This window comes from Atractosteus spatula, chromosome 12 (assembly GCF_055471065.1).
Source record: "Atractosteus spatula isolate fAtrSpa1 chromosome 12, fAtrSpa1.hap1, whole genome shotgun sequence".
In the NCBI taxonomy this organism is placed as follows: domain Eukaryota; kingdom Metazoa; phylum Chordata; class Actinopteri; order Semionotiformes; family Lepisosteidae; genus Atractosteus; species Atractosteus spatula.
This window is the reverse complement of record NC_142717.1, coordinates 10558095-10573290: the sequence shown is the minus strand read 5'-3', so window position 1 is coordinate 10573290 and position 15196 is coordinate 10558095. Positions and strand designations below refer to the sequence as shown.

Below are 15196 nucleotides of genomic sequence, written 5' to 3'. Positions count from 1 at the left end.
AGACACAAGGGTTCAGAAAGACGTACTTGATGGTGTCTTCATCGGTTACACCACTAATAAAGGTGCAGAAGCCATGCACGTCCAGATCATGACATCGATCATGACCAACACTCTTCTGGCTCAGCTTTGTAGTTCCACTCAGTTTCTAGTCTGTTGTTGTGGTTTTTCGTGCTACTGAGAGTTTTACACGTGGTAGCATAACCCCTGTAAGTCTGCTGTCTCTTTTTTCTGCAAACTGTGGATTTTGTTGTTTTAACTCCCACACTCTGGTGGCTGTCGTGATTTCACTGATAGTTGTTTTAGAGTTTTCCTTGACAGCTCTCATAGTTTTTCTGTCGACAGCTTTTCTTGGCTGACCAAATTTTTGTTTTGTAATTGGTCTTTGTTTGGTAAGTACTGTATGCCGGAGGCTTCTTTCTTCTTCACTATACTCCAAGTCATTTCTGTCTTGGTATATGCCCATTATATGTGCATCTCTGTGCATCTGGGGTTTAATTTGACTTTTTCTTTTATTTCCACTTCACAATTGCCTGCTTTTCTGAAACAGAGCGTCCTCTTTGACTTTCAGCTATGGGCTTCACACATTGAACTCAAAGCAAGACAGAATGTTTAATGAGTGCCTAATTACGCAAATATCTGACCAACAAGAGACAGCTGTCAGCCAGTTCTCGCAATTCATCCGCTCCTTCCAAATAAAGAGGTTCAGCGCTGTTTAAATGAGTCAAGTGGGTTGAAATGGATTGACATAATTATTGTTGTTTTTATTATTACTGTTTGGCAATACTTCGTGAGAAATTATCATTATTTAGAGTTCATAATGAAACCTCCCGTCTAGACTTCAGTGTCCTAAAACTTTTAAAGTGTACTGTATAATTAAATATTTGGTCACATTTTGGTCATGTACTAAGCAATTTGACTTCTTTAGTCTGCTTTTTATGGATGAAAGTGGTGAATAAGAAAGTACATACCGTGCGCTACAAACGTATACGTAATATGTTAATGTGCAAAGAGTGTGTGCAAAATGTTATCTCGCGTCAGTCTACTCAACTTGTTGCAGAAATACAGGAGCTTCCTTCTCCAGAACAAAGCAATTGAAAAGAACTGGCAAAACTTGCAAGTTTCGTCTTTTGCACCTATTTTGCTCATTCAGAAAAGATCACTCTAAAGTTACTTTTAAATGTATGATCTGTGCTAAAGACAATATATGATACATTCACTATACAGGACTGAAATAATCGTAGGAACTGGGCTACTCCACGCGAATGGCTTGGCACATACAGTATCAGCTTTAATACGTCATTCCATCCAAACTTTCAAACGCAGATGTCATGCTTTAATGATAATATTGAGAATTCAGGAGTTATTTCTGATTAAATTCAGATGTTAATCAACGGTGAGGAGAATGGGCCTTTCCAATTTAACTACTGGAAAGCAAGCCTTTTTGGCTAAACTGCAGTCGATTCCAAGGTAACGGGAACACAAAGGCGGAGTTAGAAAAGTTTAACTAGCGTCAGGATAGAGGAGTCCCGATCGCCAGCGCCTGGATAAATAGAGAAATGAACGGAGCGCCTCTAGCACTTACCTCCTACTAAGACAGAAGTGGCATTAATCAACAGGGGAAAAAAACATCGACAGTAGGGATGCACCCTCTCGGAAACCTACACCACACCAAATAGCATAACGTCTTGTAACGAGAAAAAAAAATCCTTGAACATCTCTCTTCTTTACATGTGAGATGTTATTAAAATGGACAAGGCTGGAAGTTAATTTCTTTTGGTGCGAGGGTTTTAAAAATGTCAGAAACCTGCTCTGTCAGCTCGGGGTCCGTTGTAAATAGCGGTCAGCGGATCCTCCTGTTGGCTTTGAAAGGAGAATGGATCACACTGGAACAGACCCTCAAGGGATTTGACAAGGGAGATCCAGAAATCTCTCAAACTGATGAAGTGAGTACGAGGCAAAAAAATCAAACTTCACCTACAGTATGAGATCTCACGCCTTTTATTTTATTTTATTTTTTTGGGATTGTAAATAGTAAACATTTTTGTTACTAGTTATTTTGTGTAAACATCCTCGCTTATTCGTTAAGTAAGTAACGGGAAACAGCAATATACAATGGGAAATATAGTCCTGCAATTACTATTATCTGTATAATTAATTTCATACTTAAACAACTTCTCGTATGTAGTTACTGTACTTTAAACAAAGGCTGAGAGGAAATTCTAATTTCCAGAACTTTTTCATATTAAATTGAAACAGATTCCTCTACAATAGTTTAACAAATGTAAGTTACTCAGTGCAACAGAGCGTCTGCTGCTTGCTTTTCATTAGTGGTTATTTCCTCCGAGCCAGACAGTGCAATTGGAAAGCTTATGTCACTTGGCTGCTCCTGATTATTTGCTAAAGCAGTAGGTTTTTCTTCCAAAATCACACCGCTTTTTCTATGTATTTCAGGACAAATTACCTTTTGAAAAAATTAACTTAGGCTTCGCCACAGACCATTACAAACGCAGAGACAATGGTGGACTTAAAGTGAGAATTTCTTTTGGATTTGCAGGAGTTTGGCTTTAGCCCATTGATGATTGCCATCAAGGAGAATCGTCTCTCTATAGTGGACAGACTTCTGGAACTTGGTGTCAACCTCAGCGATCGAACAAAGGTAAGAGCGACACTAAACGCACATTGTGAATAAATGTAATATCCAAAGTAACAATATTCCTGCGTGGGTAAGGCTATGGGCAGCTCGGTGATGCAGTGGTTAGCATTGTTGCCTCACAGCGCTGGGGCCCAGGGTTCAATTCCTGAGGTGCTATTGGCATAGAGTTTGTCTGTTCTCCATGTGTTCAAGTGGGTTTCCTCCCACAGTCCGGAAAACATACCAGCAGGTGAATTGGCTTCTGGGAAGACAGGCCCTGTTGTGAGCATGTGCGTGTTTGTGTCTGTACTGTATGTGCCCTTTGAGGAACTGGCTTCCCGTCCAGGGTGTGTCCTGCCCTGTGCCTCTCGCTTGCCCGAGATAGAACTAAATTAATATTCCCATTTCCGGAACTCTCCAAAGATAGGATCCACAAATCTGCCCCTTGTTCCAGAGAAAGATTTTCTTTAAAAAAAAATACACGAAAAGATAAATTCCTAGAAGGACCCAGAAAGACAATGGTGGTTCTGCAGCGAGCTAATCTGTCTTCATTTTACTTGGCTGGAATGTGACAGGAATGCGAGGCTGACATTTCTGGAAGGAAGGTGGGGGATAGGGGCTGGGTGTTCCTCAAGGAAAAGGTCAGTAGCAGAAAAAAGAGGGAGAGACGGTCATAAAACAGCCTGGTTTTAATACTGACCTTTAAATAGAAATACTGCTATTGAGACCTCTGACTAGTAATATGCTTTTCCCTGGTGGCTATTGTGTGTGCTTGTGCCTGTAAGAAGACAGGAGAGCTGTGGTCTTCAATTCAGGGGGTTTGAAAAGGTGAGGAGTTCACTTTACAATAAACAGGAAGCAAAAGTGCTGCCTACAAAACCAAGCTTAGGGTAAAAAACATAGCTCTGACAACATAAAGATCCTTCTTTGTATTTCTTGGATTTATGTCTGGGCTCAATGGAGACAAATGCTTCGAGACAACAGGTTCACACACAGTGAAGGAATGCATAATGGAAAGTCAAATTTTGCTCTAAGTAGCACGGAATCTGTCTTTGTCCCTGTTGCATGATGTACAGTACATTAAACATGCTGTCCCAGTATCACAGCTCGCACATTTATATTGCTAGATACCAGGCTTACACATTTAGACTATTTTCTGTATTGTATCTATTGTTTGTTAGTTGATTCTTTCAAAGCTGTAACATCTGTAAGTGTAGTCAGCATAGCAGTAAACCTAACAAGGGACATTCAACAGATCCAGTGATTGTAACAAGTTGCGTCACTCATATGGATTCCATCAAAAGCCTTTAATTCTTTTTTTATTTTGTCCTTTCCAAGTTATAAAAACATCCAATAGCAGCCATTTTTCTTGTACAGAAACCGCAAATGTACTGAATCTGACTCAGTCCTGAAGAACAGCGTGGGTTAACTACAGCAAAGGTGAATAAAACAAGGCTGAGAAGGGCTCCTTTTTGTTCTGAAGTGTGCCTTCGTTTTAAAGACCAGGCATTGAGTGCCTTGCTCATCACGGTCACACCAGCAATTTAGGCACAGTGACGCAGAGGAGAGGCAACAGAACACCTGACTTGGGGGTGTTGCTCCTACAGCAATAGTCACCATTTCAGTGAGTGCTTGTAAATGACAGGAACTGAATGTAAATGATTGGACCACCCCAGTAAGTAGTGAAATAAGTAAGGTGCGCTTCCTTTAGTTACAAAAACAAGTAGAGAACAGCACAGCAGGGTTCTTTATTAGATACATTCTTTAAAGATATTATGGCTTGAGTGCTTGTTATGGTAAGCGACGTCCTGATTCACAAATGTGATTCAGAAAATCGCACCCAGTGACTGCATCCTGCTCACGACTATACCGCATCGCTTCCAGAGTCTGCTGTGTTTATAGCAGTGCACTCTTTAAACTTGCACAAAAATACAAAAAAAATGAGCTGCCTGGTTTTAAGGTTTCGCTTGAGAGCCCTTAACTAATGATGTCTGAACTAGGCACTGCAGCAGTTACGTTATTGGGCAGGGAAAATGCATGCGTGTGGCTTCTAAGTGAATCCTGGAGTGCAGAGACTGAAGGTAGGGATGTAACTATCCAAGCATGACAAAATTGACCAAGCCACTGGCTGAGTACATACTGTAGCTGGTTACAGTATCCTTGGTTTGCTCCACAGCACTGACCTCTGAGGCTTGCCAGACACCTGGGAGTTTGCTGTGTTGTCATTAGCTGAGGCATCTGTCCTCCCACTGCTGTTTTAGGTCAGTGAGAAAGAGACGTGACCATTCACATTTGGGAGGGTGAAGTGAATAAGAGATACAACACATGAATGAGGGTAGTAAGATGATTCCTGTTAAGAAGCTCTCAATTTAAAAAAGGGGGATTCGTGCTCGTTTTAAAGAGGCACATTACAAGATTTGGATTTGTACACCTGTTTAGTGATGAATCCCCCTGCATATTATTTCTGAATGGCTCCTAAAAACTGGATATATGTGCGGACATCGTGACTTTCAGACTAAAGTTGTTATGGCTCAGGGGTGTTGACTGGGTAGAATCTGCCATACAGAGTAACGTCTAAGAGGATTTCTGTTGCATGTGTGAAGAATCTTTCTAGTCTTTAATCTTAATCTGATCTTTTTTAACCTTGGTTTGCACGAGATTCAATTTGAATGGTGATGATTTCAAGGAAAAGCGGGTATTTGCTTGGTTGAATCGAGACAATGCCACCCAAGTTACAATCGCAGGGTTGTTTCACAATGAATGTGTAAGGCACAACAAGGCCCGTAAAACAACGTACTATGAGAAATTCACAGACACTTTTGTACCTCGTTAAAGTTTTAAGAGATCTTCAATTTTTTTAGAAAAAACATAAATCACTCCACAGACAAGCCTGCTAATGAAGATATTGGAAGGCCTTGATGACTTCATGTACAGAATCTCCTGGTAATAGTTTATCTGACAGGTGCAATTGATCTCTCAGATCATCACATTCAATAAATCAGATTCAATCAGATAATATACTGTCACCTCCAAAGTCACCCTTGATAAAAAAAGGGTGAAAAAAAGGCTTTATAAAATAAACAACACAGGTTATGTGCTATATTGTAATTTTTCAACATGTGGAATATATTTTACTTCATTAATGATTTAGTGGAATCAATCAAAATTACACGTTTCTCACTTTTCACATTTATTTCCAAAACATAAGTGCCACAATTTTGGCATTAGATCAGTTTTTCTGAATTAATACAAGATCTTCTTTTTAAAGATGTGGACTCTCAAGGTAGAGAGGTGTCTTGATCACAGAAAAAAAGCATCAAATGAATTATGGGATTCACAGCAATAAAATCTTTGAGTTCCATGAGTTTTAAATTAGAAATACAGTTAATACGTGTGTGTTCCTAAAGCTTTATTTTCCAATGCGTTCGAAAATTTGAATATGAAAAAGCAATTTCAGCATTATCATGACAACACCCATTAAACATTTACTAATAACTACATGGATGTTAAGAATTACCTGAACCCATTATGTAATTTTTGAAAGACTGGGCTTTACATTGGAAGAACATCATTCAGCCCATTTAGTAAAACCCTCCGACTTATGTGAACACATATCTACTGTATACTTTAATAAAGACACCCCTGTCCAAAAGTTCAGATGGTCAATCCATTTTCCAACGTTGAACGCAGGTTTCAACAAATCCAGAGAAGTATGCAGTTGGCTGTCGTTTCTTTCACACTGGTATCTTCAGAACGTTGGCCATTCAGCCCCTGATTAACTGAAAGAACTACATAATACTAGTGAGAGAACAGCAAGGACAGAGACCCCACTACACCCTTCATCCATATTACTCATCTTTATATCCTTTCCCCATATTTTGTGTCCATACAGTATGTGCACTATATTTTAGATTAAAACTTATGTATTGCCTTTTAATGGACAGATATGTATTGCTTTAACAACGTATACAGCATCATTTCACAGGAGCTTTGTAAAATTATATATGTTGATGCTACTTTCAGATCTTTGCTCAGGATTTGGATTCTGAAAAAATACTGCATCTCCTGAAGCCACATAAGAACAAAGTTCATACTGTGTAAGAGTTACACGTGTTATATTTTCAACAGGAAAGTTACTGTGCTTTTCTCTGCTTCCTAACGGGACTGGACTTGAATAACTTATGGGTGGTAAGGCATTACATACACTGCTTTCTTGCACAGCACTTAGCTATTCATTAGTACAAGACAACAATGTAAATGCTGTTAATAAGGAAGGGATTAAGACTGACACACTGTGTTCAGTTTTAACAAAGTTCCTGAAGGTCATGTTTGATTCACCTCCCAGGAAGGATGCCTGATCTGTCACGGAAATGTAGCTACTCTTGTTGCATGTTCCTGAACAGCAGAGCCTAGGACAGAAAAAATACTCACTCTGATGGAAAAATCGAAATATTTGCAAAATAATCATTGCTATTTATAGCTCAATATCCTGTATAAATATTACTAATCATGTTGCCCATCTCTTACGATGGAGATTTTTTTTTTATGAAGCTGGGGACTTCATTTATCTTTTCCCCCCCATCTCTGTTAAAGTGAAGCAACCAACACACCCACCCCAAAAAACAGTAACTGGATAATGAACATTCATCTCAATCTCTTCCGTGCATTAGTACCTTAAATAGCTCCTTGTGCAAAACGTAATAAATACAAATAAACGTAAAAAAACTACCTTCATGGGCATCACAAATGCTACACCTACAAACTGCTGTATCTAAGGTGCAGTTGTAAAACTGTGAATTCTTCATATGTGGAATTATTTCCAGGAGAGGTTTAATAGCCTCCAGGTTATGAATTCTTGCTGGAAGGACAATAGAAGAACAAAGCAGTGTTTAACCTTCAACATGTCATAGAAGTTAAGAAGTTTTCAGTAGTCCCCAGTAATAACAATAATTCATTTGAAGCTAAAGTAACAAAAGATGTGATTTTTTTTCCTGTTTATGAACAATTTTGATGGTCTATTTAATATAAAGCAGCTTTTTTGTTTTTAGAATGTGGTTAGGATGTTATTTGTTATGAGAAATAGGATGTCATTTCTAGTTTTTTGTTTGTTTTCCCTACTAAAAAGCAAGATGAAAATCAGTTTAATCATGCTGTTGCTCTTTAATGACTAGCTAGTGCTGTGTGGGCATGGTGACTCTGTGCTTCCAGACTTCAATATATCATATGGTCCATATCACACATAACTTTTACATTTTCGTGTTGTTATACTGTATGTACTGTACATGCTTATCTATAGATAGTAAAATGATATAACAGACAAAACCTAACTTCTAGATTAACATTATCCCCTCTAAAGTTGAATCTGTTTAGAATTTTGAATTAGAATGTGTTTGGTTTTTTTTTCAATAAATACAACTGTGCAATATAAAATACAGCAGATCAATGTCTCACCGGGAGCATAAATAATGTTACTCACATTTTAAATAGCAGATAGGTTTGAGCAGATAGGTTTGTTGATTGTCTGAGTATAATTCTTCCTTAAGACAAGAAACTGCTGAGCTTGGGCCATGTGATTTCACAAAAATGACAGGTGTTCAGTGCTTAAAATTTGAATTACAGATAAGAAAATTGAGTTGAATATAGTAGGTACAGTATTAGTACAGTAGGTATCTTCATGAGTGGCATGGTGGCGCTGTGGTTGGCATTGCTACCTCGCAGCACTGGGGCCCCATGTTCAATTACCGACTCTGCGTGGAGTTTATATCTACTCTATGTGTTCATGTAGGTTTTCTCTGGGCGCTCCGGTTCCCTCATGCGGTCCAAACAACAAACTGGTACATGAATTGGCTCCTGGGAAAACTCTAGGTGTGAATATGTGTGTGTGTCTGTGTTGGTGTGTCTGAACTGCGATGTATTGTTCCTGTACAAGGCTTATCGTCCCCTCTGCCCGTTGCTTGCTGGTACAGGCTCCGGCTCCACTGTGACCCTAAATTTGATTAAGCGGTTAGAAAATGGATGGATGGTGGCATCTATATAAATACCCATTCAGGAGAATGACAAAAAATACGCTTCCACAATCAGTCAACCTGTCCAGAGAAACCAGGAAATCAGTCTTTGATTGACAGGTCTTGTTCTGGAAGGCGGAGGGTCACCACACCAGTGCAGTAGCTACAGCATGAGGAATTCCAGGGAGAAATCCCATGTGCATCGGAAATGAAGACAATGTGCATGCTTGGTGGTCTTTCAAGGGTAACGTTTTGACAGGTGAGAAATAAAATCACTCACTTCTACAGGCTCAAGAACGGCTCAGGTGGTGGGGGAATCAGTGGTGGTTTGTATTATTCATCAATGAATACACTCCTGCCCTTGACAGATCTGGCAGAAGGCAATGTGTCTGGTGACAGCTTGGAAATTTATCCTGATTGTTACTTTGCACAAGATAAGAAATACGGCAGTAGAAGTGTGATGATATAGGGAGGATGATATAGACAAAATATTTCCTTAGGCACCCTACTGCTCAGCCATATATGTACCCCCCTCCCTCCTTTGGGGTAACAGTTTTATGACTCCAAGCCAAGCACCTGTTGTGTCTGTTTTCCGGCAGGACAATGTGAGATGATGGTGTGAGGATTACAATGGTACAACTTTACAAAAACAGTGTCGAGGTCTTGCCATGATCACCGGCACGTCTAGCTCAGAGACAGATTCAAAGACAGAGACCCACTTCTTGGATCAGTGCTGTCCAGGTTCAAAAGGCATGATTTCTCCTTCTGCACCAGGGGCAGTACCTCAACCTGTTGCACCAGATTTTTGTTTTCAATAAAACAGGTGGTTCCAACTCGCCAATGTCCTCAAAAGGAAACAACAACTAGAGAATCTAGTATGTACATTTGACCGATTATATGCTTATTTTACAGCTTATATTAATTCCAACAGTGGCCGCACACAGTACTAGCCTGTGGGTGTCACTTTTGAACAATCATGTTGATTAACCTTCTTGGTAGGCAATGTTATTCAGTCTGACATTTCTTGTGCCGTGCCTGTTCAATGTAATATCAGTGTACTTTCTACAACAAAATAATTTTTAGAAGCTTGCAAGAAATACTTCTGTTAATTTATTGCAGTTATAATGCATTTCTTTGCTGCTCACTATGTAGTATGGTTGTATAAGTACACGTTTACCATGTGATACACTTCTTTTACACAAACTTTACAATTCCTGAAGACTTTGATAAAGCCAGCAGAAATAATAGAAAAATAGATGGCGGTGTCATTGTGAGGGCAGCAAGTGACCATTGTGATTACAGAAATTGTAAATCACTAGCATTGATCTCTGTAAATTGGAGACGTAGATTTATAGAAGGTGTTGACAAACCTTAATTGTAGTGGGAACACAATGCTGCTTGGACAATAAATCTATTATTATAGTAAAAGTCCAGACAATTATTATATTTACTGATGGAATACCAGCCTTGCACAAAGACAGCTCTAATTTTAGGCTTTCTGCTGGGTTTTATTGATCTTGGCAGGGGCTCAAATCCATCACCAAGTGAGCTTCTAGTAGTCATTTTGTTGTCGGTTCCTCTCCTGCTTGCTCTCCATCTCTCTCTTCCCTTCTCATTAATGTGATCAAACATTGTGATTGTGTTCCCAGGATGGCAGGACAGCCTTGCATGTGGCAGCAGCTCATTCCAAAGATGAAATCGTTAAGCTGCTGGTGAAGAAAACTGATCCCAATGTGCCGGGAGGGGTAGGAGGTTTTTTTTTCTTAATAAACTTCATTCGTTTCCCCCATCCGCTTTTTAACTTCTCCAGGGACAAGACAGGATCCCAAAAAAGCTCTAGGGTCTAGTCAAATCAACCAAGTTTTTTATTCCATCACCTGCTTTTTCGTGGCCCTGACAACACAAAGCCTAGTTCATGACAGGGCACACAGATGCGCACAGGGACATTCTATATTTCCTGCATGTAGGAAACCAGCAGGAAAACCACCCACAGAAAACCCATGAACATGGGAAAAACATGCACATTCTACATGGAAGACACCCCTTTCCTGCATCAGGAACCCAGGAGCTATGAAAGCTGTTGCACTAACTGCCCCATCAAGCAAACATACAGTATATTTCCCACAGTATGTCAGTATAACTAAGGGCAGTAGGGTTGTATTGTTTAATATATGCATCATTTAAATATTTGGACTTTTCCACTAGGGAATAAAAGCAGAGTACGTGGTGTTTTTGGAATTCACTAGGGACACAAACTCCGCGTGTAGCTGGTCAGAATGATGTGGTCTCCTCAGAGTCTGTGGCGTGCACTGGGCTTCTGCTCCTGTCTGCAGATGTACAGCACGCCAAATCCAAGAGCTGGGGGGGAAGGAGCTCATCGGGTCTCCTCAGTTGAAATTGTGTTCCCTTCTGTTCTTCCACACCGACAGGCCACTTTTGTTTTGGAGACCAAAATGTTCCCTTTGAAAAGACTAAACATTTGGGTTTTTGTTCACTTTTCTGCTGATTATATACCTAAATTATTCACACATATCCACTTGCTGAGATAGACTCTAGGCCCCCCATGACCTTGAAATAGATGAAGCTGTTAGAAAATGGATATCCTGTATATAGTATATATGCATACCATATATACCGTATACGCATATCAGAACATTCCCTTTAGTATTTTTGCCACATGTATCTATGGCACCTGAGTAAGTATTGAGCAAGCAGTACTACAGGAGCTTCTTTAGTCAGGAAACTGAACACAGCCCTGTTTACTAAGCTTTGAGCCAGTGAAATCGTCTTCCATGCTTTTGCATACAAGCCTCTTGTGATGGTCTTTATGACCTCATGAAATCATCTCTCATGAAATCTCTCTCATACTGTACGTACAGTTTACAGCACCTTGTTAAATCACCCAGAAGTTTGGGGATTGACTTAGAATACCATTTAGATTTTAGGTTTTACCTTTGAAGCACTGGCATAGGTTCATATGCACTGAGGTAAGGAATTAATGCTCAGTGCTCTTTTATTGAAGGTGTTGTGCTTGTTTCTTAAGGTGGAAACACACACAAGGAATATAAAACACATCCTCACTCATTCTCCTAGTACTAACTGTGGCCTTTATTTCCTCACTACCCAATTTTGTACCCCAGGGGGTGTCTGTAGCACTGCTCCAAGGAACCTTATATGACAGGGTGAACTATTTCTAAATAATACACACACACTGCAGAACAGCAGTGAACAAAACAACAGGATCAAATTTTTACAGGTAACCAGTGTTCAAATGATACCTATATGCAAAGATATTTGTATTATAATTTATTATCTTTATTATCCAGTCCTAGATTTCCCCTGTGTGGTGTGTTGCCTTTATTGCATGTGCATAGTGATTAAAAATGATTTAATTTGCAGTTTTACCATTTTGCTTAGAAAAGAATATTCTTAGGCTGCTATATTGTGTTTTAAGAGCACCTGCTAAGTTCAGTTGAAAGTTTCAGATTCCAGCCTCTAAAGCCATAGCTGTGTCAATCTCTGTAGCCAGGAATCTGTCTGCTTCGTCTCTGAAACAGAAGCTTTGTTTGTACAGTGTAAAGGAAAGGAGCTGTACCCCCCAGGAGGTCTGCTTTCAAAGCCCTTCAGAAACACACTGTTGCCTACAGGATTCAAAAGAGAGTGAGAGCAACAGAAAATCCACTCATACAGTTCTTCCACGTAGGAGGAGCCTCACGGAGACTCACTGAAAGGGCCAGAGAAGAGGGCTCCCCACGTTGTAGGGCCGACTGCATGAACTGGGGATAAACAGTGTATTCAGATGCGCTGTGTAGTGCCAGATCGTTGCCTAAGGCTCTGGCAAGTTTAAACCCTAGCTCTGTCCGGGAGACATGGGCTTGACCGCTGCTTGGAGCCTTTAGCCTCTGAGTGACAACCGAGGGGGGGGGATGGCGGGAAGTTTGCCGCCACAGCGGTGAGGCCTGTAACTCAGGTTCAGTGAGGGGGGGGAGGGAGAGTGCATAAGACCCCCTCCCCCCTAATGCTGAGGCTGAGCCTTTACTGCTGGAGTGCTCACCGCTGCTGTCATATTATGAACACCCCTGGCATATACAGTACTGCATACAGCTCAAGGGCACACACGTATTGAGGCGGCTGGTGCAAGTGTAGTACCGCTTTCTCATTAAATATTGCACTTGGATATCATGTGGTGAGTGTTTGTTTCAAGACACCCAGGCATTTAGTGAGAATGCTGTGTCTATGTTGAAATGGGGTATAAAGGGTTATAACAGTGTTTATTCACTACAGATTCGTTGCCAAGTATGAATGCATACAGTGGATAAAGTGAGGCAAGGGGAAAATTCTTTAATCACCCAATCTTCCCCCTGGCACAGCCTTCTTGCTTAATACCTTAGTATTTTCTGGGTTTTTTTTTATTTTAAGGCCCATGTGAAACATTTAATAAACAAACCATATAACCAACCACCTAGAGAAGTATCCCTTGTTAGATACAGGATATGTGCACTGCTATGCAAAAATCTTTCATTGATCTTCTCCTTCCACTCAGTGTTTTCCACATTTATGAAGAAACAATTCTGTGGTGATCTGCTACTGAAATTGTATCCTTTGTTTTAAGACAAAATGAATCCTGAGAGATTAGCGTTTTATCGCACTTTTTATGGTTGCATGAAGAACAGATTGTTAATGTGGATGACCACCTGACAAGGAGTCAGTTAGTTTTGTCGGTAAATGTGATGGAGTAGCTCCTACAATGCTTTGTAACAGCTGCTGATGTATAATTTACCCTGAATTGTGGCAGACGTGCCTGTGGCATCTCAGTCCACCATACTGCACAGCCAATCCAACACTGCTAGCCTGTCACCTTACCGTTTCACGTTTTTAGCAGTTGGCCGCCACTCATATATTCTTTCAGACCCCGTTCCAAGAACCTAGCTCTTACCCATTGGTCCTTTATGGGGGAACTCTGTGCAGACTTCCCTCTGCCTTCAAGTCTTCCCTGTTACAAATATCTGGGCCCTGTGTTGACAATAAACTTGAATTCGCTAAGAACACGGGTGTCATTGGGAAGAAATCCCAGCGGTGCTTGTATTTTTAACTCTTTCTTTTATCTGTTGGTTCACTTCGCTCAGTTGAAAAGACAAAACACGCCTTCAAAATGTTGTAAACCTCAGCTCCAGACTGCCTGACACAGCTGTATTCCCAGCAGATCCTAAGGAAGGCCTATTCCATCACTGAAGACCCATCTCACTCCTTCATCAGTCTTTTAAACGTTTGTCTTCGGAAAGACGGTTTCACTATTCACAGTACAAGACAAATGAAAGGAAATTTAGCCCCGTTCCAGAAGACGTCTTATCAACGTCTTATCAACATGATGTCTGTTAGACAGAGCCCCCCAACAAATGTACATGTACTAATACCTTCCTAAATACTACACACTGTTACTGTTTGCTGTTATATCTACGTATACTTTTTTCTTAGCAATGTTTTTCTTTGTTTTGTCTTTGTTTTTGTCTTGTGCTGCACCGCTTGTTGCTGAAATTGCCCCCCTGGAGTTGAATAAAGTATTTTGAATTGAATTGAGTTCCCAAGTCTCTTCTCATACGCATGACTCTTGACTCACACTACTCTTCTTCCACACCATCATTCACTAGTTACGCTATCTTCCACGAATCGCCAGGCACTGGAGGATTCATCTTGACTGCCTTCCTCTCACCCTCTTCTCTGTCCAGTTCTTCACCATATCTCTCCATCCTTCATGAATCACCAGGCTTTAGGGCATCCGCATGCATTCCAATTTGCTCCGTGGCACCCAGCTTTTCGTTTACTCTTCACTAAGTCTTCACTCATACTCACTTCACTCCTTTCTCAAAGATACGCATTCACTCCTCACCAAGATTCTTCACTACCGCTCTTCACTAACTCTCGGCGGATCCTGTTGGCCGGGGTGCCTGTCCATAGCAAACATATGAATCGCTAACAAAGCAAAGTCATCCAGACTCTACTCTGTCTCAGCTCTGGAGAGGAAGATACACAGCTTCCATGACAACCCCTCAGTATAACCTCTACAATATCTGTTGGCCCAGTGGGAAATTCGCCATCTTGGCTCAAAACCCAGGGCCAAGGGTTTAAGCTTGAGCCAAGATGGACACCTGTTGAGTGAGAAAAGCTGTAGAATGAAGCACAGCTGGTCTGAATGAATCTGTATCTTCCTCAAGCATTCATAGCTTGCTGTTAACCAAATCCACCACTAATAACGACTCTCCCCTGAAGCTCTGAAGTTCTCACCCTCTCCCGTTCCAAGCACGAGCTTAAACACAGAGCCTCCTCCCCTCCGCCCAACTGCTACAGATTCATTTTAAACATCTTTGCTTCATTCTGCAGCTTTTCCTACTTAAGAGGTATCCGTCTTGGCTCAAGCCCACACCATTGACCTTAAGTTTTGAGCCAAAGTGGTGATTTTCTCACAGAGCCGCCTTCGGTTACAATACAGGGCCCTTTCTTTTATGTATTTTCCTTGTGCTGTATGTGCTCACTAATATTTTAATCTTTACAATGGTTCTGT

The 15196-nt window shown here is 40.6% G+C and overlaps 1 protein-coding gene across 1 annotated transcript in view; it reads left to right on the top strand.

Annotated features, from left to right (window-relative positions):
* Positions 1-1792: 1792 nt before the first annotated feature.
* Positions 1793-15196, top strand: part of trpn1 (transient receptor potential cation channel, subfamily N, member 1) — a 37140-nt gene continuing 23736 nt past the window's right edge. Inside the window, exons 1-3 of the mRNA XM_088929179.1 lie at positions 1793-1943; positions 2555-2656; positions 10287-10382. Coding sequence (XP_088785305.1) covers positions 1794-1943; positions 2555-2656; positions 10287-10382 — 348 coding nt within the window. The 5' untranslated portion in view covers position 1793. The remainder of the gene's footprint in view (positions 1944-2554; positions 2657-10286; positions 10383-15196) is intronic.